This window comes from Mauremys mutica, chromosome 19, assembly GCF_020497125.1.
Source record: "Mauremys mutica isolate MM-2020 ecotype Southern chromosome 19, ASM2049712v1, whole genome shotgun sequence".
NCBI lineage: Eukaryota > Metazoa > Chordata > Testudines > Geoemydidae > Mauremys > Mauremys mutica.
Window position 1 is genome coordinate 6,967,333 of NC_059090.1, and position 25,190 is coordinate 6,992,522.

Here is a 25,190-nt window from a genome sequence, read left to right on the forward strand (position 1 = left end):
GACCTTTTGGTCTGACCAGTGTGGCTGTTATGTTCACCCTGCAATCTTAACTCCCCTAAAAATGCAGTTTTTGTAATTCTGAAAAAATAAAGTTCCTCTAATGTTGCAAGCACCTTATTTCATTGGGAAAGCATTGCACAACCTTTAACTGTTGTCCTGATTAGTGTGCCACTAATTCTGAGACCCAACACTCTCATCACCTGGATATGAGATTATCCTGTGGGAAGGCATAGCCCCTTGGTAGGATTCAGCGGTTGCCGTGGGGAATACGGGACTGAACGTGAGCGTGGTTCTACCTCTGGGACCTTTGCCGAGCTGACTGTGAGCACAGCTGTCTCTGGGCTTTGGCAGCTCTCCATGGATTCCAAAACAGACCAGAGAAGGAAGAGCTGAATGGGATTCCTCTGAAGCAACTTCTCGAAGGCGCTGGTAAGCTCTAGTTGTTGCAGCTGGTGCCAGGTCTTTCCCCAGTTACAGGAGTCAAACCATTTGCTCCTGCAGCTCAAATGTCTCATGCTTCCTTAGATAGACAGGGAAGGGGGTCTGCGCATTTTGGGCAGGGGTGTTCCATCAGCCCGGCTGTCCATTTTTCCTATTTAAAAAGCCCAGAGTCCAGCTTTCGGAGACAGCAATGCAGGTGTTTTGAAATCCATTTTGGCTCTTTAGCAGGAGGCATCGGAATCCTCCAATTCAAGAAATCCCTTTTCCTTTTGAAACCTGACCTCACCCCCAACCACTTGCTCACTGTCCTAGGCTTCCTGACCATGTCACTGAGCTATATAAAGCACGGGAGGCCAGCCTATCCCTGTAGTACCAGGGGACGAAGCCAGTGGAGGGGCTCAGCAAAGCAGAGTGAGAGTGTCCCAAGCTGGTGACCGTCGCAGCATTTTGAATTCTCCACCCCAGGTATGGAGGGCAGGGATGGGCAGGAACCAGCGGGATGCAATGCACTGCCTTCGGACATTAAGGAATTGACTATTTTTTATTTGGAATGCATTTCCACTGTGGGGGTGGGGAACTCAAGTTCAGTGACAGGTGACACTGACAGGCTGCAGGGGCAGCTAATGCTGCCCAAATATGGCTAGGAACCGAAATGCGAGAGAGTCTTTTCTCACCATGTGATGCATACACAGTGACCCCACCGCTTACTGTGCTGAGTTTTAAGACTGCAACACCCCCCCACAAATTGGCTGCTGATAAAAAGATCCTCTGGGCTTTAAATAATGCTTTTAAAAAGCCAGGTCAGCCCCTTTCACGCTGAGGAGCAGTTTGGGTTTTGATTTAAATGCTTCGTCCTAGCAAACCACTCCAATTGCCGTACTGATCGTACACCAGTTCTGGCAGGGGAAAGGGTTTGAGTTGGTTCTAGAAATTCTTTCCTAGGAGTAGGGACATGAGTCCTTAATCTGAGGAAGTCCTTAGTTAGCCTTTTTCTTTCTTGCCTTCTTGGCTGGATTTTTAAAAGGCTGCTTTGGGATTTTGTTAATAATTAGAGTTGGTTGACATTTTATAAGAAAAAATTTAAATGGCCGTGTCAACATTTGAATTTTGACGAGAAACTCGCATGGGGTTTTTGCTTCTGAAAATGTTTTCCTATAATGCCGAACTACAAAACATTGCGTATTTATAGTCTTGCAAAATTAACTTGTTTTGCCCCTTCTTTCATGCTTATGTAAGGGTCTTGACTCACCGCTGCAGCACCTCCCGTTGGTCGTCCTCAGGGAATTAGCTCTCCCAGCATCCGGAGCACCCTCTGCAGGCCGGTGATCTGCCTTACCACTGGCCCCGTGTCCCTCCCAGGACCCCGGTGCCCTTGTCTTGAGTGCTGCCCTCCCCGGCAGTAACCCTCCACAGCCTCAGGGTCTCCCCCTACCAGGGGAACTCCCACCCCCTATCCCCACTTCGCCTCAGTATTTGGCTACTGCCAGTCCCCATCTTTCCCCCCGCTCGTTGGGGCGGACTGCAGTGTAAGCCACTCATCATAGGCAAAGGGGGTTCGGACCTGCTGCCTCTGCCTACCCATGGGCTACCCCCTGCAAGCCAATACCTAATGGGCCTTACCAGGCCTGCAGCCTGGGGCTTTCCTAGGCCGGAGCTCCCCAGCTCCCTAGACCTTTCCCCAGCCCTGCTCCAATCTAGGTTCCCTTCTTGGCACCTTGCAGCCAGGCCCTTCTCCCTCTACAGCCAGAGGGAGACTGCCTGGGCCTCTGGCTCACTGCCTCTTATAGGGGCCAGCTGGCCCTGATCGGGGCATGGCCCCACATGAGCCTACTTTGCCCCAACCAGCCCAAGCTTCTTGCCCCAGCCACAGCCCTCTCCTGGGCTGTTTCTAGCTCCGCAGGGCAGGAGCGGGTAACCACCCCGCTATACTTACCACAGAAACCCGGAACGCAATAGGTACACTTACCACAGAAATGCAGTAATACTATAGACCAGGAGTCAGCAACCTTTGAGAAGTGGTGTGCCAAATCTTCATTTATTTACTGTAATTTAAGGTTTCGAGTGCCAGTAATACATTTACAGGGGCTGGCGGACGGAACCCCAGACTGGCAGCGGGCTGAGCGGGGCCGTCGGCCGGGACCCCGGCTGGAAGGGGCTGGTGGACAGAACTCCAGGCTGGCAGTGGGGGTGGCAGACAGAACCCCATACCGGCAGCGGGTTTCCCTCCAGCCTGACCGTTCACCTTTTGGAATGACCCATTGTAATCCCCCTTTAACCAGTTCCTTATCCACCTTCCAATTCTCATATTAACCCCATCTTCTCCAATTAAACTAATAATTTCCCATGTGGAACTGTGTCAAATGCCTTACTGACATCCAGGTAGATTAGATCTACTGCATTTCCTTTGTCTCTAAAAATATCAGTTATCTTCTCAAAGAAAGAGCTCGGGTTGGCCTGGCATGATCTACCTTCTGTAAAACCATGTTGTATTTTATCCCAATTACCTCTGTCCTTAACTATTTTCTCATTCAAAATTTGTTCCAAGATTTTGCATACAGTTGAAGTCAAACTAACAGGCCTGTAGTTTCCCAGGTAACTTCCCCCCCTCCCCTTCTTAAAAATAGGAACTATATTAGCAATTCTTCAGTCATAGGATACAGCCTCCAAGTTTTACAGATTCATTAAAAATCCATGCTATTGGGCTTGCAATTTCATGTGCCAGTTCCATTAAATTCTTGGATGGAGATTATCCATGGCCCTTGATTTAGTACCATTAAGATGTCTGAGTTTGACTTCCACTTCGAATGTGGTAATTTCTATCTCTATATCCTAATTCCCATTTGCCACCCTGCCACTACCTCTAAGCTCTTCATTAGCCTCACTAAAAACTGAGGCAAAGTATTTATTTAGGTATTGGGCCATGCCTAGATTATTTTTAATCTCCATTTTAGCAGTCCCACTTCTTTCCTGGTTGGAGTTGTAACGCATACATTAATTTATGTAAATAGGCTGCCAACATTCTCCAGGGCCAGTTTTAAGAGCAGCTACACTTCCAGCGACAATGTGCTGGTTCTCCCAAGTGATGGCAATATGAGCTTTCAGTTTCTCTCCCCTGCTTCCTTAACCGTCAGTGAAGTGGCTGTAAGTGCTTGTGTTAAAATCTGCAGTGCATGGCCTCTTGCTGAAGCCGCATGCGTGGGGTGGGAGATCATGAGATCAGACTGGTTCGAGATTTGACTACTGTGGCAAGGCAGCCCTTCTGCCTCGCCGGAACTAACGCTCCCTCCTCTGACAGAGCCGGGGTAAATCAGCCCCGCTCTGGAGTGTGGCTGTCTTCCCTCTTCGGGGTTTGTTTCTCAGAGCCTTCCCGGTAGGCCCGGGGCAGGCCTGAGGAGTGCTCCTCTGCCAAACCAAGGGAAACAAGTCTATAACGCACCGAAAAAAAGGGAATATCTTTCCCTGGCCCCCTCACTGGGGCAGGTGGTGTCCTGTCGCTGGCCCTGGGGTGTCAGTCCTTCCCCTAAACAGGCATTGGGTTTGGGTGTCTCCCCTATGGGGAGGAGCGCCATCTCTCACACTGGAGAAGCTGCTCTCCCTACTGCCACCAGCCTGCAGTTTGTGTCTCTCTTCCCCCCCCAGGAGAGAGGTTTTAACAGGTTTCAGGCAGCCCTTAATTGGACTCAGGTGTCCCTAATTGAACTGAAGTAACCAGCTTGTGGGGAAAAGGGTCTTTAGCATTCTAGGGCGAACATACCTGTTTTCCCAGCCCCTCCTGCAGCCATCTGGCCTGACATTGTCACACTACCCAGGCACTGGGATCTGGAATTCCAGACTTCTTCTGTTTAAAATAAATGTACATTAGGAAAGAATCCCGCATGGATGGAGGAATAGTTCCTTCCATCTCGGGCACATTCAGTCCAACTTCCCTGATTCCATAATGCTTAGCTCCCTACTACAGGGCAGCAAAATTATCAAGAAAGGGCTGTGAAAAGATTTTGAATTTAGAGCAACTCCTTATCCCAGTATTGCTACTCTGATGCTGACATGCTGCCTTGTCCTGTGCTAGTTATCCAGCATTATGCATCGCTGTTCCATCAGTACAAGGGGGATGTTTACTCTTCCCTGCACCCTATGAGGCAGGTAACTGAGCATAAAAAGTGCTGCGCGTTTTACAAATATTAACCAAAGCATTAACTTAAATTGATACCGCACCAAATATTATGAGAGGCTGAACTGTGGCTTCCTTCCCCAGATGGAGGACCCGGCTGGACTGAAGGACGAAGGCAATAAGTATTTTCAGGCCAACGACTATGAGAATGCTATTAACAGCTACACCAAAGCCATGAAACTTACCATGGACAAGTCACTGCAGGCTGTGCTGTACAGGAATAGGGCGGCCTGCTTCCTGAAAAAGGTGAGATGAGAACCTCTGAACTGGGGCTGGATTGGGGGGGGAAGAGAAGGATTATAGCAACTAGTGATGGCGGACAGGTGGGTTGGGGCTTATCTGCTCACTTTATTTTTAATATAGAAAACAGTGCTGCTCGCACTACCCAGTTCCAAAATGTTTTGCTCTCTTCAGCATATCAAGTTGTGAGCCCGGGGACATGCCGGGTACTGGTGTTCTGCAATAGCTTTGAGCCACCTGAGTCACAACTAATTTTGAAGATGTTACTTTGATCTAGATACACTAAAGTGCATTTTTCTTTCCATGGAGTGTTTCTGGTTGGGCCATAATGTCAAATTGGTGACCAGTATTTGTAGAGGTCTAGTGTGAAGGGCTAAAAATCATAGAAGATTAGGATTGGTAGGGATGTCAGGAGGTATCTAGTCCAACCCTCTGCTCAAAGCAGGAACAATCCCCAGACAGATTTTTGCCCCAGATCCCTAAATGGCCCCCTCAAGGATTGAACTCTCAACCCTGGGTTTAGCAGGCCAATGCTCAAACCACTGAGTTTTCCTTGTCCCCCAGAGGGGTTTGTTTACTGGGAGGGAATGGAGTTGAGCCACTGTCCTCAGTCGCTTGTCCTTGTGTCGGAGCCTTCCTGCCTATTAAACAAACAGGATCTGACTGGAACACACTGCCTAGCACAAACCACATGGAAACAAGTTCTTAAAAAGCAGGGACCATACAAACAGAGGCCTTCAGTTATTCTCAACCTGCCAAAGAGCCGTAGCCCTGCAGTACTAGCTCTGCCAGCACTCACTGCCAAGGGGAGGTTAATTCCAACAAAGTTTCCAGGTGACACTGTTTGAGGATGAAGCAAAAATACCAGATGCTACATCTAGCTGAGGAATGTTAGCCTCTGGGCTCAGCCTCTAGAGAAGGGCCCCATGCTGCTTACCAGTTAAGGGAGATCTTTAGCCCAAACAATAGATGGTTTTGGTAGCAGAGGAACCTGAATTCTTGACCCTCATCCCTCTGTGTAAGTTTTATATAGACGTGTCTCTGCAGTATATGAACTTGGGTGCCTGCTTATCCACATATGTTGTTAGCACACACATCAAAGGAGTCTAACTCACACTAGGCTGGTTTACGGTGACCTGCTATGATGATTTCTACAAAAGACCATCATACACAAGCTTGCCGATTGCACCCAAGTCTTCGCTACTGACATGGCCAGGAGAAAAACCTGAAATGATGCAGAGCCAGGTCTCTGGAGCTCCTCCATTGCTCAGTGGTTGTACTGGAAGCTGTACAATGTGTCTTATGCGACACCTTTCTCAGCCCTACATTTCTATGATTCTAGACCAGTAAGGAAAGAGTGTCTATTGCCCATCTTTATAGCTAATAAATCTCTCTTCCCTCTGAATCGACAGGAGAGCTATGCCCAAGCAGCATCGGACGCTTCTAGAGGTAAGCAGAAAGAGAACTCTAAAACGTGGGATTTGAAGTTTACTACATGCACTTGCTCCTCCATCTAATCTGTTCTCAGATCTGGTTTTGTGTCCGCTTTAAACTTTTTAAGTGTGTGTTTAACTGATTTAATTGTTTGCTTGGTGTTAGGTTTTGCGTAAATGAAAAGGTAAATACAAAAAGAGTATCCCATAACTAACTATCATCTATTGTACACGTGTAGCGTTACTGTTTTGTGTAGTTCAAGCAATCAGCTATAAAATTGTGTTGCTTAGAATGTCAAATACCAGGATTCTTTACTGGTTCATATAAAGTTCATCCTCTTAATTTTACAATGAAATGAGAGCATCACTGTTCCATGTGCTCATAGAATGGGGTGTGCTGGGGAACAGGACTACAGGTATCCTCTCTACGTGTCCATTGTGTTTAAAGAGGGATGAAAGTGTTCTACCCGGGTAAACGTGTCCTTAAAAATTGAAGATTAAAAAGATCCCAAACGTCAGTGAAGGCACTCTCATTAGGAAAGGGATCGATAATAAGAAAGTAAATATCATAATACCACTATATAAATCCATAGTAAGCCCACATCTTGAATACTGTGTGCAGTTCTGGTTACCCCATTTGAAAAAAGATACATTAGAATTGGAAAAGGTACAGAGAAGGGCAATAGAAATTATTAGGGGTCCGGAACAGGTTTCATATGAGGAGAGATAGAAAAGACTGGGGCTTTTCAGCTTGGACTACTAAGGAGATGCTCTGATAGAGGTCTATAAAATCATGAATGGTGTTAGAGAAAGTGAATAGGGAAGTGGTGTTTACTCCCTCAAATAAACTGGAACCAGGGATCACCTGATGAAATTAATAGGCAGCAAGTTTAAAACAAACAAAAGGAACTAATATTCTTGCATCCGAAGAAGTGGGTATTCACCCACGAAAGCTCATGCTGCAAAACGTCTGTTAGTCTATAAGGTGCCATAGGATTCTTTGCTGCTTTTACAGAACCAGACTAACACGGCTACCCCTCTGATACTTAATATCAGAGGGGTAGCCTTGTTAGTCTGGATCTGTAAAAAGCGATAAGGAGTCGGAAAAGGAACTACTACTTCACACAATGTTCAGCCAACCTGTGGAACTCATTGCCAGGGGATGTTGTGAAGGCCAAAACTATATGGGGGTTCAAAAAGAACTAGATAAGTTCATGGAGGATAGATCCATCAATGGGTATTAGCCAAGATGGTAAGGGGTGAAACCCCATGATCTGGGTATCCCGAAGCTGGGACTGGATGACAGGGGATGGATCACTCAATGATTGTCTGTTCTGTTCATTCCCCCTGAAGCACCTGGCATTGGCCACTGTCAGAAGACAGGATACTGGGCTTGATGGACCATTGGTCTGACTCATGGATGTACTTTTTTTACTTTGGCAAATCCATTCAGTGAAATAGGGAAAAAAATCTCTTCCCTAGACAAAAATCCATGTTCAAGTGTCAGTGTGGATCCCACTCTAGGTACCTGTGAGCCTCACGCACGCAAGAGCTGAATCTTTTGACTAGCAGTGTCCATTGGGCTACGTCTGTGCCATGTATGTCCTCTTTCCACCCGGGACAGTGAGACGGAATTAGTGATGTTTGACCCACGATCTCTTAGCCCTTTTCCCCCTGATTGAGTCAGATTGGAATCCGTTTTCTCCACCCTTATTATGTTTCCCCTTTTAATTCACAATCACTAAACCTTTTGTTTCGCTTGGTGCCTAATGGCAGACTCCAAGCCTGCAGGCTCTAAGCCCTGCCTATCTTGCAATGGCTTTATCCCTTTCATTGACTGCCACAACCATTGTCTCTTTTGCCTTTTTGTGAGTCTAGCTAGCTTGGGTACTTACAAAGTGCCCATCACCATAATACTTGAGCAGCTCGCAATCTTCAGGTATTATCCTCACAACTGCCCTGTGAGGCTGGGCTAGACTGTCATGCCCATTTCACAGATGGGGAACTGAGGCACAAAGAGACTAAGTGACTTGCCTAAGGTCACACAGGGAGTCTGTGGCACAGCAGGCAAAGGAATCCAGGTCTCAAATCCTAGGCTAATCTCCTAACCACTGGGCCATATTCCAGACTGGGGTTCTGTTGGCTGAACAGTCTCTCCATGGACATGGGATTATTGGGACACCTGCCTTGAGTTTCATCTGATGGACAAATGCATGCAGGCTGCCTCAGACCCAGATGAGAGAAGATCGACCTCTGATCAGGTCCCTGTAAAGTCAGCCCCTACGAGTGCCCCTACTCAAATAAAGACTTGGCACTGGCAACCACTCCAGTACCAGCAATGTCAGTGTGGAACCTGGTGCTGCCTCTTCCCATGGTATAAAGATCCTTGAAGGGGTTGTTGCATACTGACCCATCCGCCCGAGATCCCCCTCCTGCCTGGGATCTCAATGTCGTTCTTGCAAGAGGTGCTTTTGGGATGCTCTTTATACCATCTTTCCCTCAAGACTTCTCTTAGCTGAAATCACGTTGGTTAGAAGGGTCAGTGAAGCCGAGCTCTCATTGTTGAAGCCCCTTGTGCAACAGAGTTTTGAGACCTTCTCTGAGGCTTAAGCCTAACGTGGTCTTGGTGTTCCATTTGCACAGTCTCCTACCTTATCTGTAGTCTCCCCAAAACCCATTCTGCGCTTGGGGAGAAGAAACTTCACACTTGGGACATTCGGGGACCTTATTACAGTGTTATATATTGGTATGTTAAAGCCCTTCAGACTGTCTTCTCATCTCTTCGTGGCCCTCTCCTCCCAGAGGATATCAAAATGGATCACGCAGTGCCTATCAATCAGCTACCAAATGGCCAACGGGCCGCTCACTCCACCAGAGCACAAACTACCTCTTCTGCCAGCTTCAGGAACGTGCCAAATTGGAAATCTGTAAGGGAGTTCTGGGAAGTAACTCCCTGATGTTCGTTAAGCACTGTGCCCTGGAACGGGCTACAAGGTCAGATGCCACGTTCAAGAGAGCAGTATTACCATCCCTGGTAGGTTAGATCAGTCAGGATGACTCAACCCCACCTTCCAGGTGGGATGCAGGTTGTCAGTCACCTAAAGTGTGTTCCACACTGACAACATAGATTCATAGGCTTTAAAGTCGGAAGGGACCATCATGATCCTCTTGCATGTTGCAGCCACAGAGCCTCACCCACCCACTCCTGAAATAGACCCCGAACCTCTGGCTGGGTTACTGAAGTTCTCAGATCATGGTTTAAAGACTTTGAGTTACAGAGAATCAACCATTTACACTAGTTTAAACCAGCAAGTGAGCTGTGCCCCAGAGGAAGGCAAAAAAAACCCAGAGTCTCCGCCAATCTAACCGGGGGCGGGAATTCCTTCCTGACCCCAAATCTGGCAATCAGTTAGACCCTGAACATGTGGGCAAAAACCCACCAGGCATCTTAAGGAACCAATGACTCTAAGTCACTGCTCTTTCAGAAACAGATATACAGATTGCATTTGCCTGTGTCAGCTATCAGATAAGATAGAGGTTTATTGAAGAAACAGGGTAACTGAGCCCTGGGAAAGTGCCATGTACCTTCATTGTTACTGTCTCTGTGAATCCTCTGTATGGGGCTGGACTTCGAAGCAAATCTTGATGCCTTTTTGTACTTGATCACTTTCCTAGCGATTGACATCAATGCTTCAGATATTAAGGCCCTGTACAGGCGCTGCCAGGCTCTGGAGAGCCTGGGGAAGTTGGACCAAGCCTTCAAAGACGTCCAGAGATGTGCCACCATTGAGCCCCGCAACAAAATTTTCCAGGAAACCCTGAGGCGTCTGGGAGCCAAAATTCAGGAAAAGGTAAATGCCTTTGTAGCAGCACCAAATGCTTGGGCGGTGCACGCAGAGCTTTGCATCCAGGTGTACTGACACTGTACTCCAGAGCAAGCGTATCCGCTGAGAGTAGCTGGTAAATGTCGCTCGGAGGGCTGGAAGATACATGCAGTGTGTTCAACGGCCTGTACTCCACACAGAGAGAACAGCTTATGGGCTGAATCTCTGGCTCTATCCTTGAGCTGCAGAGGTGGCAAGAGACACATTTCAAAAGTCAAAAAACAAAGCCAGTGTGCAGTTGAAGCTGATTTAAGAGGCCGTTTAAAATTATTGCAGTTTGAGAGAGATGTGCAGCCTAAACAGAAAGGGGAGAACGCCGCCTCGGGGTTCCGCCCTTGTGCCCAACACGTGACGTTCTTTCATCCCTCTACAGCTGCGCATTCAGTTCTCCACCGATGCCAGAGTGCAGAACATGTTTGAAATCCTGCTGGATGGGAACAGTGAGAGAGAGAAGCGAGAGAAGGTGAGACTTAAAAGGCAGCCGGGGAGATTACTGATACTAACTTTGTCAGACTTCAAAGCCCACAGTCAGGAGCAAAAGTCGTCCTTGCCCTCCCCAGCCATTCACAGGGCTCCAGATACATGAACAAATAGAAGGGGGAAAGGGAGGAGCTGAACTCAGTGAGACAGCAGAGAAGTGACATGCTCAGGGTGGGAGCCCCGCAAAGCCGCTGGAATGTCAGCAAAGCTCCCAAATCACAAACTCAAGTCAAAACCAGATCTGGTGTCTGCAGCTTAGGCCCGTGTCTAACTGCCCACCCCTTATTCCCCCTCTTTCTGCCGCTCCCTCCTCCCCGAAAGGTTTGCCGATGTTCAAAGGGAAGGACCCCAGCTCCACCTGCAGGACTGCTCTTTGCTCAGAGAGCGCTCCCTCCACTTCCGGTGGGACATTATTCCACAGCCTAACACCGTGGCTCTCAACCTTTCCAGACGACTGTACCCCTTTCAGGAGTCTGATTTGTCTTGTGTTCCCACAAGTTTCACCTCCCTTAAAATACTTGTTTACAAACTCAGACATAAAAATACAGTGCGCTATTACTGACAAACTGCTGACTCTCTCCTTTTTACCATGCAATTATAAAATAAATCAACTGGAATATCAATATTGTCCTTGCATTTCAGTGTATAGTCTATTGAGCAGTATAAACAAGTCATCGTATGAAATTTTAGTTTGTACTGACGCCGCTGGTGCTTTTTATGTAGCCTGTTGTTATACTAGGCAAATCTCTAGATGAGTTGAGGTACCCCCTCGAATTCCTCTGCATGCCCCCAGGGGTACACGTACCCCTGCTTGAGAACCACTGGCCTAACAGATCTTGCTGTCAGGAAACTCTTCTTTCCCTTCTTTATGCCTAGCTGTCCCCCCTTACACCACCCCACACGATTCCTTTTCACTCTTGGTGCTAAGCCTTCAAATATTTGCAAACTGTTAAAGTTTCCGAAACCTCACTTAGCCAACCTATACTGCCTTACCCCTTTTCCCTTTATCCCTCTATGGCTACGTCTACACTACACGCCGCTGGCAGTGGCGTTTAGTGTACGTGTAGCTACACGCTGCTGCGAGAAGCACGGGGAAGGGCTCCAGGAGCAAGGAGGCCGTGGGACACGCGACACTGCTAAAAACAGCAGGCCTGGCTTGGGTGAGGAGAGAGCCGTGTGGGGTTTGTACCTGAGTACGCACCTTGTGTCCTTCAGGCATCTTTGCTGGTCAAAGCCGTGCCTCTCCACCTACACAGCTGTGTATCTCTGTGGCAGGGGGTCTACATGGATGTGTACATTGCAGCCGCTGAAAGAAGCGCAGTGTAGACATACCCTAAATCACTCCCTTCCTTCATGCATCAAAGTCTCCTCCTAATTCGCTAGGATGTGGCTTGAGACAATCATTTCATAGAGGCCAATGAACAGCCATTGATATCACTCCTTGATTACTGACCCTCTGACTTCTTACACCTCGTTTTTACCCAGGCTGCAAACAATCTCATTGTTCTGGGGCGGGAGGAAGCAGGAGCCGAGAGGATATTCCAGAACAATGGGGTAAAGCTGCTGCTGCAGCTGATAGAAACTAAAAATCCAGAGATGATTCTAGCGGCCGTAAGGACCCTTTCGAGCATGTGCACTGGACACAAGGCACGGGTAAGTCGTGTGGCTTGAAATCCTGCCTCAGTCTCTCACTATAACCCGGGGACTCAAAGGAACCTGCTTCTCGCTATTTCAGAATGGCCATTCTTACATCCATATCAATCTCCTCTTACTAAAAGGACAAGACAAATAAATTTTGAACTCCTATGATCTGGCTGTTCATGGAACCGAGTCTGTTTCTAAAAGACAAATAAAAAGCGAACCTTGCACTGAATGAAATACAGAGAAGCCAGAGGGTGAAAGTTAGCCTTTATAGGGTGCAAACTTGACAGGCTGAACCTGTGATGCTGTTCTTGGATTTCAGGTTCAAAGATATCCTTCAGCACGTAACGGAGGCTGGTTTAACACCGGCCCCTGTGAAATGAGGTGTATGTACAACCACAATCCTATAGGAGGTGGCAGTAACCAATGGTGGGTTAAGCCAATATCCTGGACTCCATGCCAAGGGGTGTGAGGTGACTTGATAGAGCAGCGAGATACATGGTCTCTATGAGAATGATGGAGGTGATTAGCCAAGACCTTCATTAGGTGATGTCAGAGGCTGGAGGAGGAAGATCAAGGTATCTAGAAAAGCCCCAAAGTTTTGATGGGCCATGAGCCACCTTTTAAGTTAACCCACCCTGGCGAGTACTGTGGTCCTCAAATGACTCATAAAGTAGCCCTCTTAGACTCACGACAGTCCAGACTCTGTACTGATCAGCAATAAGACTTGAATTTTGGAAGGTGTCATGGAGTGTGGGGGAGTGAGGGCCCCACACTTCCTGCGATTCACCGTGACTCTCAGCCAGTCAATAAAACAGAAGGTTTATTAGATGACCAGAACACAGTCTAAAACAGAGCTTGTAGGTACAGAAAACAGGACCTCCTCAGTCAGGTCCCTCTTGGGGGGGTGAGGAGCCCAGACCTGGGTTCTGGGTCTCCCTCCATCTTCCCCAGCCAGCTCCAAACTGAAACCCCTTCTTGCTGCCTCACCAAGCCACACCCCCGGCTCCTCCTCCAGCCTTTGTCCAGTTTCCCGGACAGAAGGTGTCACCTGGCCCCAACCCCCTCCTGGGCTCAGGTTACAAAGGGCAGCCACCATCACTTACGTGCTAAGCGTCAAGTATCATCCCTCAGTGAAGTCACACCCTTATTTCCCATCCCCATCTAGCAGTGGTGCAGCACCCCAGGGAAACGGAGGCAATGCCTTGTGTTAGCAGAAGACAGTAAACTAGTAAAACTCCCATGCAACGTTACCAGATTAATACTCCCTACTCCGTCACAGAAGGAATAAGCAGCTGAGAGATTGAGACCATATTTATGTGGCTGCACATGGGGATACACACATCATCACCGGAGACAGGTGCAGGCTTGACAAAGCCCTGGCTGGGATGATTTAGTTGGGTTTGGTCCTGCTTTGAGCAGGGGGTTGGACTAGATACCTCCTGAGGTCCCTTCCAACCCTGATGTTCTATGATTCAGCACTACCTACCAGTGGCCAGTCAGCTTTCGCTGAGCTCAGGACATTTTATTTAGCACCAAAGCATGACAAATAAAACATTCTATAAAAACAGACAGTCCTACATAGAGGCAGGTTCCAATCTTTCAAATCCTTTTAGCTCCCTCTGTTTGTCTCAGGTCAAACTGAGGCTCAAAGGCAGGTCACTCAGTCAGTTCAGGCTCACCCGTTCTATCAAAAGCCCTTTCTTTGCCCACTGGGCCTCTTAGAATCATAGAATATCAGGGTTGGAAGGGACCTCCGGAGGTATCTAGTCCAACCCCCTGCTCAAAGCAGGACCAAACCCAACTAAATCATCCCAGCCAGGGCTTTGTCAAGCCTGACCTTAAAAACCTCTAAGGAAGGAGATTCCACCACCTCCCTAGGTAACCCATTCCAGTTCTTCACCACCCTCCTAGTGAAAAAGTTTTTCCTAATGTCCAACCTAAACCTCCCCCTCTGCAACTTGAGACCATTGCTCCTTGTTCTGTCATCTGCCACCACTGAGAACAGTCTAGATCCATCCTCTTTGGAACCCCCCTTCAGGTAGTTGAAAGCAGCTATCAAATCCCCCCTCATTCTTCTCTTCTGCAGGCTAAACAATCTCAGTTCCCTCAGCCTCTCTTCATAAGTCATGTGCTCCAGCCCCCTAATCATTTTTGTTGCCCTCCACTGGACTCTCTCCAATTTATTCACATCCTTCTTGTAGTGTGGAGCCCAAAACTGGACACAGTACTCCAAATGAGGCCTCACCAGTGCTGAATAGAGGGGAATGATCACATCCCTCGATCTGCTGGAAATGCCCCTACTTATATCCTTGACCCGCTCTGAACCATATATGCCATTCACCCCAAGGCATGGTGCTTCTCTGGAGTTATCTATCCTAGGATTCACAATAATCACCCCCCACTGATTTTTAATTCCTGTAGGAAGCTCTGTAATGGTCCCCAATGGAGCCAGAATACAGTCCCTATCCCACAAAGATGCAGATCACAGTTACCGATAGAAAATGTTATGAATGTTCCCTGTGCCCATGACTTCTGGCACATCTTTTGAAGCAGCTGTACTTCCAAGGGCTTTCATCTGTCACATAGATATCCTGGGTGACCAGATATCCTGACTTTATAGGGACAGTCCTGATTTTGGGGGCTTTTTCTTATATAGGCACCTATTACCCCCCACACCCCTTGTCCCAATTGTTCACACTTACCCTCTGGTCACCCTAGTCACTACACCATTTCACTGAGTCCATCCACCATCTGGATCTATGTGCAGGCTGTAATGTTTACTGCCCTAAACAATACCTGACTGATTACTGAGCCAGTAAACTGTAGTAGCATTATTATTTATTTGTATTCTCGTAGCACTGAGGATGCTTTGTCGTCACCGAGCAGGACCCCATTGTGCTGGGCGTGTGAAAGTCTCCCTGGGAAAACTGCAGTTATAAAATACAGATTAAGTCCTCCCTTCTAGCCAATGGCTGGAAACTGCTCTCTCTAGTCTCCCCATCAGGATCTTAGTAGGACAGAAACTGCTCCTATAAATGCAAATGTGAGGCAGGAAGTAAAAATATAAAAATAATACATCATAATATATATATAGTACAAAATAATGGGGTCTAATTTAGCTGTTACCACTCAAGAGAGAGATCTTGGAGTCATTGTATATAGTTCTCTGTAAACATCCACTCAGTGTGCAGCAGCAGTCAAAAAAGTGAACAGAATGTTGGGAATCATTAAGACAGGGATAGATAAGACAGAAAATATCATATTGACTCTCTATAAATCCATGGTATACCCCCATCTTGAATACTGCATGCAGATGTGGTCCCCCCCCCATCTGAAAAAAAGATATACTGGAATTGGAAAAGGTTCAGAAAAGGGCAACAAAAATTATTAGGATTATGGAACAGCTTCTGTATGAGGAGAGATTAAAAAAGATTGGGACTTTTCAACTTGGAAAAGAGATGACTGCAGGGTGAGGGGATATGATAGAGGTCTATAAAATCTCTGTGGAGAAAGTGAATAAGGAAGTGTTATTTACTCTTTCTCATAACACAAGAACTAGGGGTCACCAAATGAAATTAATAGGCAGCAGGTTTAAAAGAAACAAAAGGAAGTATTTCTTCATACGCTGCACAAGTCAATCTGTGGAACTCCTTGCCAGAGGATGTTGTGAAGGCCAAGACTATAACAGAGTTCAAAAAGGAACTAGATAAATTCATGGAGGATAGGTCCATCAATGGTTGTTAGCCAGGATGGGCAAGGATGGTTACCCTGGCCTCTATTTGCCAGAAGCTGGGAATGGGCGACAGGGGATGGATCACTTAATGATGACCTGTTCTGTTCATTCCCTCTGGGGTACCTGGCATTGGCCACTGTCCGAAGACAGGATACTGGGCTAGATGGACCTTTGGTCTGACTCATGGCCATTCTTATGAAGTACAAAACCACTCCCTGTGCTGTAGTGGACAAATTCAATATTCTCCTGTTATTTCATTGCCTATGCCAAGTGTTGAATTTTAATGAATGTGAAATGTAAATTGCTTTATGTAGATAATATGAACTATAACACTGAATCCTATCTTTCATCTGGGCAGGCCACAGCAATCCTTCACTTCCTGGGAATTGACAAAATGTGTATGTGGATGGCTGTGGATAACGAAGAAATCTCTATGGCTGTTTGCAATCTCTTACAAGTCATTACAGACTCCTTATCGGGGGAGGGAGAGAAAGAGCAACATGGGAAAGAAGCAGCTCTGGTGCTGGGTAATTAATTCTATGTAACCACTGAACGATGACAGATGTGAAGAGATCTCAGATTCCCACTGCACTGAACAGTAGATCCTGCACATTCTGCTTTTAGTTGCCTGTGGGTGGATTTGCAAACACCAAGGCCAGGGGTCTAGGCTACATAATATCCAGCAACAAGCACGGTTAAAAACACCTTTATTCAGAAGACCTTCAGACCCCTGAACCGTAATTAGAACGAGCAATCAGAATGCTTTTCTGTGCTTGTATGAAATTGGCACGTTGACGAGGCCACAGCCCCATGTACATTACCATTCATAAGCGGTATTCAGTAGGGTCATCTGCCTTCAAAGTGCCACTTCTTTTAACCTGCTGCCGCCTTGTCTTTTGTGCAGACACGAAGAAGGATTTGAAGATGATCACAATGCACCTGCTGGACATGCTGGTCAGTAAGAAGGTGTCTGGGCAAGGTCGGGACCAGGCTCTCAACCTGCTCAGCAAGAACATACCAAGAAAGGATCTGAGAATCCACGACAACTCTAAAACCATCTTCGTCATTGACAGTGGTGAATGCCCTTTCCCCACATTTAGACTTGAATGAGTGTCACGTGCAGCAAAACTTCCCAAGCCGTCCTCTCTTAGGGACACTTTAAAACAATCCCCATCTAGAAAAGTAATCTGATGTGGTGAAACTCCAAACTCCGGATATTATTAAAAAAGGAAGAACTTTTTGTGGGTTGGGGTTTTTTTTTAAATCCTGTTTTTGGGGGGTTGAGCTGAGCTCCACTGAAACACCTCATCCCTAACACCTTCTTTTAACAAAGATTTCTTTATGAAAATTTAATCCAGAATCTCCTCTAACATTTCAAAGCCTCTCTTCCTCATTGCGAGGCCTTCATGCCACTAAAATCAGCAGGTTTTGTGTCTCTCTTTAAATAAAGGACAGATCCAGTTGATGAACAAGTACTGTGAAGAAGATAATGTTATTTTGCCCATAATTTTATGAGTGCTGTTTAATGGCTCAATTCTGCAAACTTTGTTGTCATGGGTAGAGTCCTTACTTGCATCAGTAAATCAATTGCTTACATGTTTGTCTAAGGGTTAACAAGGTTGTATTAAGTTAGTTTATAGGCCAGATGTCTGAAAATATTGCAAGCTGTACCGTTTGCTGCAGGAGAACGTCCGCTGCACAGTCCATAAATGTGGGACATGCCTGTCCTCTCTCAAAGCCCTATTAATTCTGTGTCCCAGGTCTAAGAAAGATATTGAAAGTCGTAGGCCAGGTTCCTGAGCTGCCCAACTGCCTTCCCTTAACGGAGAACACCCGGATGATCGCGTCCATTCTCCTGAACAAGCTGTATGACGACCTGCGATGTGATCCCGAGCGAGATAACTTCAGAGAGATCTGTGAAGAGTACATCAAGTGAGTGAGGGCGGGGATGGAGCGCTTCCTGGGGACGGACACCCAGAAATGCAGAGGAGAGTTCCCAAGGGCCTGGGATTGGACCAGATGCTGTGTAATGCTTTCAGATTCTTAGCAGTGGGGACTGGGCCAAAATAAAATGGGCCCTGTGTCTTTTATTCTTCCACTGTAGTGAAAAAGCTCTTTGCAGGCTAGAGCTCGTCAAGGGAGGAGGCAACCGGAAAAGCACTAGGTAGTGAGGGCGCAGTCGTGCCTCCTCCTGTGGCTCGCAGGGAGGCCACACTACGTCACCAGGTGCAGCATCCCGGCCTTTGTAACAGGGTCAATTCCCAACGGTCAAGAGGCCCTGGGCAGGGTAGAGCCGGTACACTCTATAGCGCTAGCCCTTAGGCAGGGAGGCAGCCATGGGGTGGCAGGGGAAGGGGAACGCAGGCCTGCCCGACTCCCCTGTGTTCCAGCCCAGGGCCCTAACAGTAGCGGGGTGTCTCACCACCGGGTCAGCAGGGATCCTTCACCAACACGCTGACCGGCTGTTAAGCCACAACACCATCAACTAAACCTCTGGGCTACTTCCTACCCAAGTTCCAGATCTGGCTCAATGGTCTCCGGTTTGTCAGGGTATTCGGCCATTAGCAGTCCTACCAGCTTCAGCTCCTCCTCGGCCTCGGGCCTCCCCAGGTCAAGGCCACTGCCAGGCTCGGTGGGCAGCAGCAAGCAGGATGTGTCTGTCTCCTTCCCTGGCTCGACCTCTACTGGGCTAGGGGCTCTGCCTTTTGTACTTCCTGCCCCGTCTCTCAACTTCCGGTGGGAGGGCCAGAGCTGGCCAGAGGGAGGCCACACTGCATCATTACGCACTGAATGGTTCAACAGATTGATAATGGAAACACTGAGCCTCTCCTCTTTAGGCTGCCATTGAAATCTAGCCTACAAGCCACGGCGCAGTCATCAGTGACTGAACGCAGGCCCTCTTCTGAGTGATGCAATCTGCATCTTGTACTTATAAAGTGCTTTTCACCCATACCTCTGCAAGCACTGTTCCTATCTTGTGCATAAAAATAAGGGGATGTTCAGAGTTGGTCGCCGTGATACAAGGTGCTGGACTAAACTCCAGTTTGGAAATGGAGCCCGGTTTGATAGAGGATGGTGGCCACAATGCGTGGGCCTCAAGGAAAGAGACTGGTAACGCACCAGAGGCTCTGACAATAACACTTCAGTCTCCCCCTCTAATCCTGCCCCCTGCTGACTTTTTTTTTTTTTGCTGCCCCCTACAGGAGCAAGGTTGACCCTCAGGACATGGATAAGACTCTCCATGCCGTCCAGACAGTGTCTGGGATCATGCAAGGGCCTTTTGACTTGGGCAACAAGCTGCTGGGCATGACAGGTGTCATGGAGATGATGGTGGCTTTGTGTGGCTCTGAAAGAGAGATCGACCAGCTGGTGGCTGTGGAGGCCCTCATCCATGCTTCCACCAAGCTGAGCCGGGCCACCTTCATCATCACCAATGGGGTGACGCTGCTGAAGGAAGTCTATAAGAAGACCAAGAATGAGAAGATCAAAATTCGAGCTCTGGTGGTAAGTTTTCAGCCCTCAGCCTGCTTTGCTACCTGCCAACACTTTATCATCCTGTCCTAGGAAGAGCTCTGCCTCTGGATTCAATCCAGGTTTGCAATCCTGCAAAGTAGCAGCATCCGCTGCTCAGCCAGGGTACTATCCGTGAGAGCTTGCACTCGCGTTCCTCCTCTAAAGAGTTTGGGGGAGGAGGAGGGCATGGCAGCTTGCAGGTCTCAGCAGAGAACAAGCTTTGTAATGCAACAAGATTCTCATTCTCCTTGTGTCTGCCATCTTGGATTCCTCTCCATGAGGCAGTGGAATAGCAGTGACTGCTATATAAAGTTGAACCACTGTGTCAAGTTTCTTTTAGGGCTTGTGCGTGGGGACTAAAGTCTTTCCATTCATATAATAGACAGTGAATCGAGTCAGGGCTTCAAAAATATAAATGGAAAACCTGCTTAAAGCAATACAGAATTTTGCTGTAATCTGTATCAGTTTATGTGGAAGACAGCTCATTACCTTTCTCTTAAATTTCAGCTGGACTTCTGAGAATGTGACGTATTCCTGTATCTAGTTACATAGTATCCTTTCAATCTCTTTCTCAGGGTCTTTGCAAGCTGGGATCAGCCGGAGGCACTGACTATGGCTTGCGACAATTTGCTGAGGGATCCACAGAAAAGCTGGCAAAACAGTGTCGAAAGTAAGCAGAACTGAAAGGTGCTCTTGGAATTCTTCACCTGTTACTTGTGTTCCACTCCTTTCTTTCCAAAATATTTTTCAGTACCCTCTCTACTGGAGAGGTCCTCAGATACATAGTACTTTCCCTCCATTGACTAAAAAGTTGTCTAACACTGAGTCACTGATAACATCTAGATGATACTGAACAGAGGTTTCTAGCATTTCTGGAAATGTTTAAGTATCCATGCTGTAAACGGGTCGACTCACCCCTACGGTGCCTCCTGCTGGTTGCTCTGCGAATTTAGCTCAGTCCAGCCCTGGAGCACCCTCTGCAGGCTGGTGATCCACCTGTTCGTAGGCCCCCGTGTCCCTCCCTGGACCCGGTGCCCTTTTACCTGGGGCGCTGCCCCCTAGCAGCAACCCCTTTCTCTCTGGGTCTCCCCTCCTTAGAGAACCCTCACCCTCTATCCCTACCTTGCCTCAGTTTTTGGCTACTGCCAGTCATTGTCTAGCCCCATGCCCTGGGGCAGACAGCAGTATCAGCCAACTCATCCCTGGCAAGGAGTGTTTGGACCTGCTGCTTTGTCCTACCCCTGGGCTGCCCTCTGCAACCCACAGTACCTATTGGCCGACTGCTAGGCCGCAGCCTGGGACTTTCCAGGCCAGAGCTCCCCAGCTCCTTGGCCTGTCCCCAGCCCTGCTTCACTCAGGTACCTGGTCCCTATTTCCCAGCAGCTAGGCCCATCTCTCTCTATAGCCAGAGAGAGACTGTCTGGGCTCCTGGCTCATAGCCTTTTATAGGGGCCAGCTGTGGCCTGATTGGGGTGTGGCCCAGCTGCAGCTACTTCCCCAATCAGCTCAGCTTTTTGGAGCAGCAGCTCTCAAGCCCTGCTAGGCCACTTTTAAACCCCTTAAAAACCCCGGAGCAGGGAATCCACCCTGCTACACACGCCTACAACTCTTATACCTCATTTTCTGTTTGCCAGTCCCTAGTTCACTTTTGTTAGCATCAAAATCCATCTGGTTACTCACTCACCAGCTAAGAAACCAAAGAAGATAATCGTATTGTCTAAAAGGTATAATATATTAAAGGTCTCTCTTATAAAATGCATACGTACACCACCACCACCCAGCTTTCCTAGAGGAACTTTGTATCCAAAGATAACTTTCACCATTAGGATCTATGGTTTTCGGAGTCTGCTGCATGGGGTCTGAAGATGCCATTAAAAATAAAGCACAGTTCCCCAGCACCCTTAGGGGTTTTGCCTCTTCCTCGCTTGTAAATCTGTTCTCATGGAGCTTTTGTCTCGTTCAGGTGGCTGTGCAGCACCAGCATTGACATCCGCACCAGGAAGTGGGCTGTGGAAGGTCTGGCATACCTAACCCTGGATGCAGACGTGAAAGATGACTTTGTGGAAGATAAGCCAGCCCTGGAAGCCATGTTTGAATTAGCGAAGGTATTGTCTCCTCTCCACAGCCCCTTGCCAAGCAAAAATAATCCCGTCTTCTGCCTCCAGCCTTGCAAACATTGCTTGGGTTGATAATCTTGATGGGCAACCTTGAAGGTGACAAAGTGAGGGGGTGTTTATTAGCATCATTCACAAATTGATATGATGCCTCCCAATGTCCCACCAGGCTGGTAACAGTCATCCACCAGCTGAACAGTATCTTCCTTCAGAATGCTCCGTGTGTCACTTACCTCTTGCGGCATTGCTTATAAGTATCTATACAGCCTTAACATGGTGATAATTAAGTGCAAAGATATCAAGTAACTTGCCCAAAGCTGCACTATAAAACCCAGAACAGAATCCTAAACAGAGTCCTAAACCCCACATTCCTCTCCAGCCGCTACGCCACTCTACCAGTGGTCCCCTCAACATCCCAGTCCAGTTCACTGTTTCCATTTATCATGTAGACAAGTGACAAGACTATCCTGTACTCTGTGGCTTCCACGCTGGTGAACTGTACCAACAGTTATGATGTCAAAGAGCTGGTCCCAGAGCTTGTGCAGCTGGCGCAGTTTTCCAAACAGCATGTGCCTGAGGAGCACCCCAAGGTAGGTTGGTTGTAGCCAGGACCACCGACCCCCTATTACTTTTCCTCAGATGGTGGGGATTCCAGAACCCCAAAACAACCCTTCTGAGAAGTGCTGTATCCCCAGCTGCTTCAGGGGAAGGCTTAGCTATGGACTCCACATAGTAACGTTGCCCAACTCATGCCGTTCAGGTTTTTACATGTTGAGCTGTATGTCCCGGGGACTAAAGGAAGATACAGAATATTTAAAGTTTAAGCAGTGCTTTTTTCATTATAGAGATGCCTCAAGGCCTCAAAATGAGACTGGACCCCCACTGTGCTAGGGGCTGTACATCCATAAAGTCAGTTCTTGTCCTGAAGAATTTACAAGCTAAACACATAAAACAAAGGGCAGGGGGAAACCGAGGCACAGGAAAGCGATTTGCCCCAGGTCATGAGGCAGGTCAGTGGGAAAGATGGGACCAGCAACAAGCTCTCCTGAGTCCCAGTCCATTAGAGTCCTGCTGCCTGCCTACCTGAGGAGACGGGCTCTTACCAGGCAGCAAGCCGGGGCGCGAATGTCCACCACGGCAGCTTGCCCCCGCAGTAACGTCCTGTGTGGACATGGGTGCCGGTCAGTCAAAGCTCTAGCGAGAGCAGCGCTGTACCTCCATTGGAAACCGGGAGTAGTTACTGCATACTGCAGAACTCTTAGTGCGCAGCGCCAGCGTCCCTACAGGACGGTACTGCGAGTCCAAGCTGCGTAGTCCGGCTCTCTCCGCAGTAAGGGCTCGGGCAGACAAGCCCTAAGTACGTGGGGTGGTAGCTGTAGAGACTCTGATGGGAGCCCTGCTCATTCTTTTTTTAATGCCCCTTTCAGGACAAGAAGGACTTTGTTTTGAAGCGAGTGAAACGGCTGCTGAAAGCTGGTGTCATTTCAGCCCTGGCCTGTATGGTGAAGGCTGACAGTGCCATCTTAACGGACCAGACCAAGGAGCTGCTAGCCAGGTATACCTGCCTCACTCAAACACACAGTGAGGTGCAGAAGCAGCATATCTAGCACTGAGACTGCATGGGCAGCTCTTTGGGTAATTACTGTAGATGGTCTTACACGAGAAAACCTTCACTGAAAACCTAATGTGGGGGCTCCACTGCATTTTACAGCTCAGTTTAAAGCCCAAGCGGCTTAAACTTCCAAGTCACAGAATAAACTGGTTTGGTTGCAAATGTATTAACCACTGAGCCACATTAAAGCTCTTCGCGCAAAGCGCAATTTACATTCTGTCAAAAGAAAACTGCGTGCTGTGGATTCACACCACTGAGGTCGGTTAATAAAAGCTAAAGGTGGCAGCAGAGGAAAATGAGTTTTTTACAAACATCTAAATGTTGGTCCTGAAACTAATTGCCGATCTATCACTAGGCTGCAGTTTGAATTGCTAATCTTACAAAACTTTATACAAATCTAATGGAATGGGGAGAAATTGAAGGGGATCGAAGCTGTTACAGTTCTCTAATTTAGGTGATAGAATCATAGAATATCAGGGTTGGAAGGGACCTCAGGAGGTATCTAGTCCAACCCCCTGCTCAAAGCAGGAGCAACCCCAACTAAATCATCCCAGCCAGGGCTTTGTCAAACCTGACCTTAAAAACCTCTAAGGAAGGAGATTCCAGCACCTCCCTAGGGAACCCATTCCAGTGCTTCACCACCCTCCTAGTGAAAAAGTTTTTCCTAATATCCAACCTAAGTGTTATTGCACTATATTAAAACTTTGGTATTACTGGTGAATATACCTGCTGAATTTAGTACTATTCACTGAACGTCAGCCACTCGCATCATACCAGAGTGAACAGGTGGGATGGAGTCTCTTTGCAGATCGGTTTAACTGAGCAATGCTGGTTTTTTGCAGGGTATTCCTTGCCTTGTGTGAGGATCCCAAGGACCGTGGTACCATTGTAGCTCAAGGTGGTGGAAAGGTAACTGATTATCATTACACCTTTAGAATATTCTGAAACAGATGCTCACAATTAGCAATGTTCAGCCACTCCAAGCCATCTGGGTTTGCATATGTGGGGAACTGTTGTCATATAACACGAGCAATGGGGTGCCTAAACTAATTATACACATTGCTAATGATCTGAAGCCTTAACCCCTTGATAAAAGGGAAAGTGGACCTCCTGGTTATGGTTTTTAACTTGAGCATGCAGGAAAACTAAATTCTTCTTGGAGTGATTGCACGTGTCTGTTCCACTGTAGGTGTCTTGCGCTCCAGCGCACAACTGTCGGAGAGTGTTTCCCTTACGCCAGTGGTGCTCTTGGACCTCTTAACGAGCCTCCCTCCCCCCCCCCCCGCCCCATCACTTCTGTTTCACACACAGAATCACCACTGCCTCCTCCACCCCAATCTTCAGGCCCTTCTCCTGGTGGCCTGGAGGCTTTGTAGTGAACTTCAGCAAAGGAGTCCTGCTCTAGAGAAGTTCAGGACGTGCTGCTGAATAATAGGAAACGACCAACTGGAAGTATTTGCCTGGCTAAATAGAAGAGATTTTGCATCTGGTCCAAACTAAAAGGGATTTTCCCTGATCTTGCTTCTGTTCAGCACATGTTGGACTCTCTCCTGTCCTTGAAACAACAAGGCCTGGCGATTAGCCTATCAGAATATCCCTGAGGACTATGTCAGCCTTGCGCCCACATGCGGAGAACCGTTCTGTCTGTTCCAACCCGATGGCCATAAGATTTTTAAAGGGATTGGACAGACTGTTCCTGCAGGTACAGAGCCCTGTTTCACCGTGGAGCCTCAGTCTAGTCTTAACAAAGCTGCTGAGTCCCCCGCACCACCTTGAGCCCTAGTGACTTGCTCTGTTGCACCTTTTGATGAAGGTAACGTTTTTAGTAGCCATTACATCAGCCAGGAGAGTGGGGGAGTTGAGGGCTCTAACATCTGATCCTCCGTATATGGATTTCTATGCAGACAAAGTCTACCTTTGTCCTCATC

At 47.7% G+C, this 25,190-nt stretch overlaps 1 protein-coding gene across 1 annotated transcript in view; it reads left to right on the top strand.

Moving 5' to 3' along the window:
* The first annotated feature begins 4,693 nt into the window (after positions 1-4,693).
* The window catches only part of UNC45B (unc-45 myosin chaperone B), a 29,884-nt gene continuing 9,387 nt past the window's right edge, over positions 4,694-25,190 (top strand). Inside the window, exons 1-14 of the mRNA XM_044994235.1 lie at positions 4,694-4,855; positions 6,262-6,298; positions 9,958-10,133; positions 10,540-10,629; positions 12,132-12,299; positions 16,382-16,550; positions 16,928-17,098; positions 17,784-17,955; positions 19,227-19,527; positions 20,112-20,206; positions 21,500-21,641; positions 22,100-22,240; positions 23,078-23,205; positions 24,105-24,171. Of these exons, the coding sequence (XP_044850170.1) occupies positions 4,694-4,855; positions 6,262-6,298; positions 9,958-10,133; positions 10,540-10,629; positions 12,132-12,299; positions 16,382-16,550; positions 16,928-17,098; positions 17,784-17,955; positions 19,227-19,527; positions 20,112-20,206; positions 21,500-21,641; positions 22,100-22,240; positions 23,078-23,205; positions 24,105-24,171 (2,019 nt within the window). The remainder of the gene's footprint in view (positions 4,856-6,261; positions 6,299-9,957; positions 10,134-10,539; positions 10,630-12,131; positions 12,300-16,381; positions 16,551-16,927; positions 17,099-17,783; positions 17,956-19,226; positions 19,528-20,111; positions 20,207-21,499; positions 21,642-22,099; positions 22,241-23,077; positions 23,206-24,104; positions 24,172-25,190) is intronic.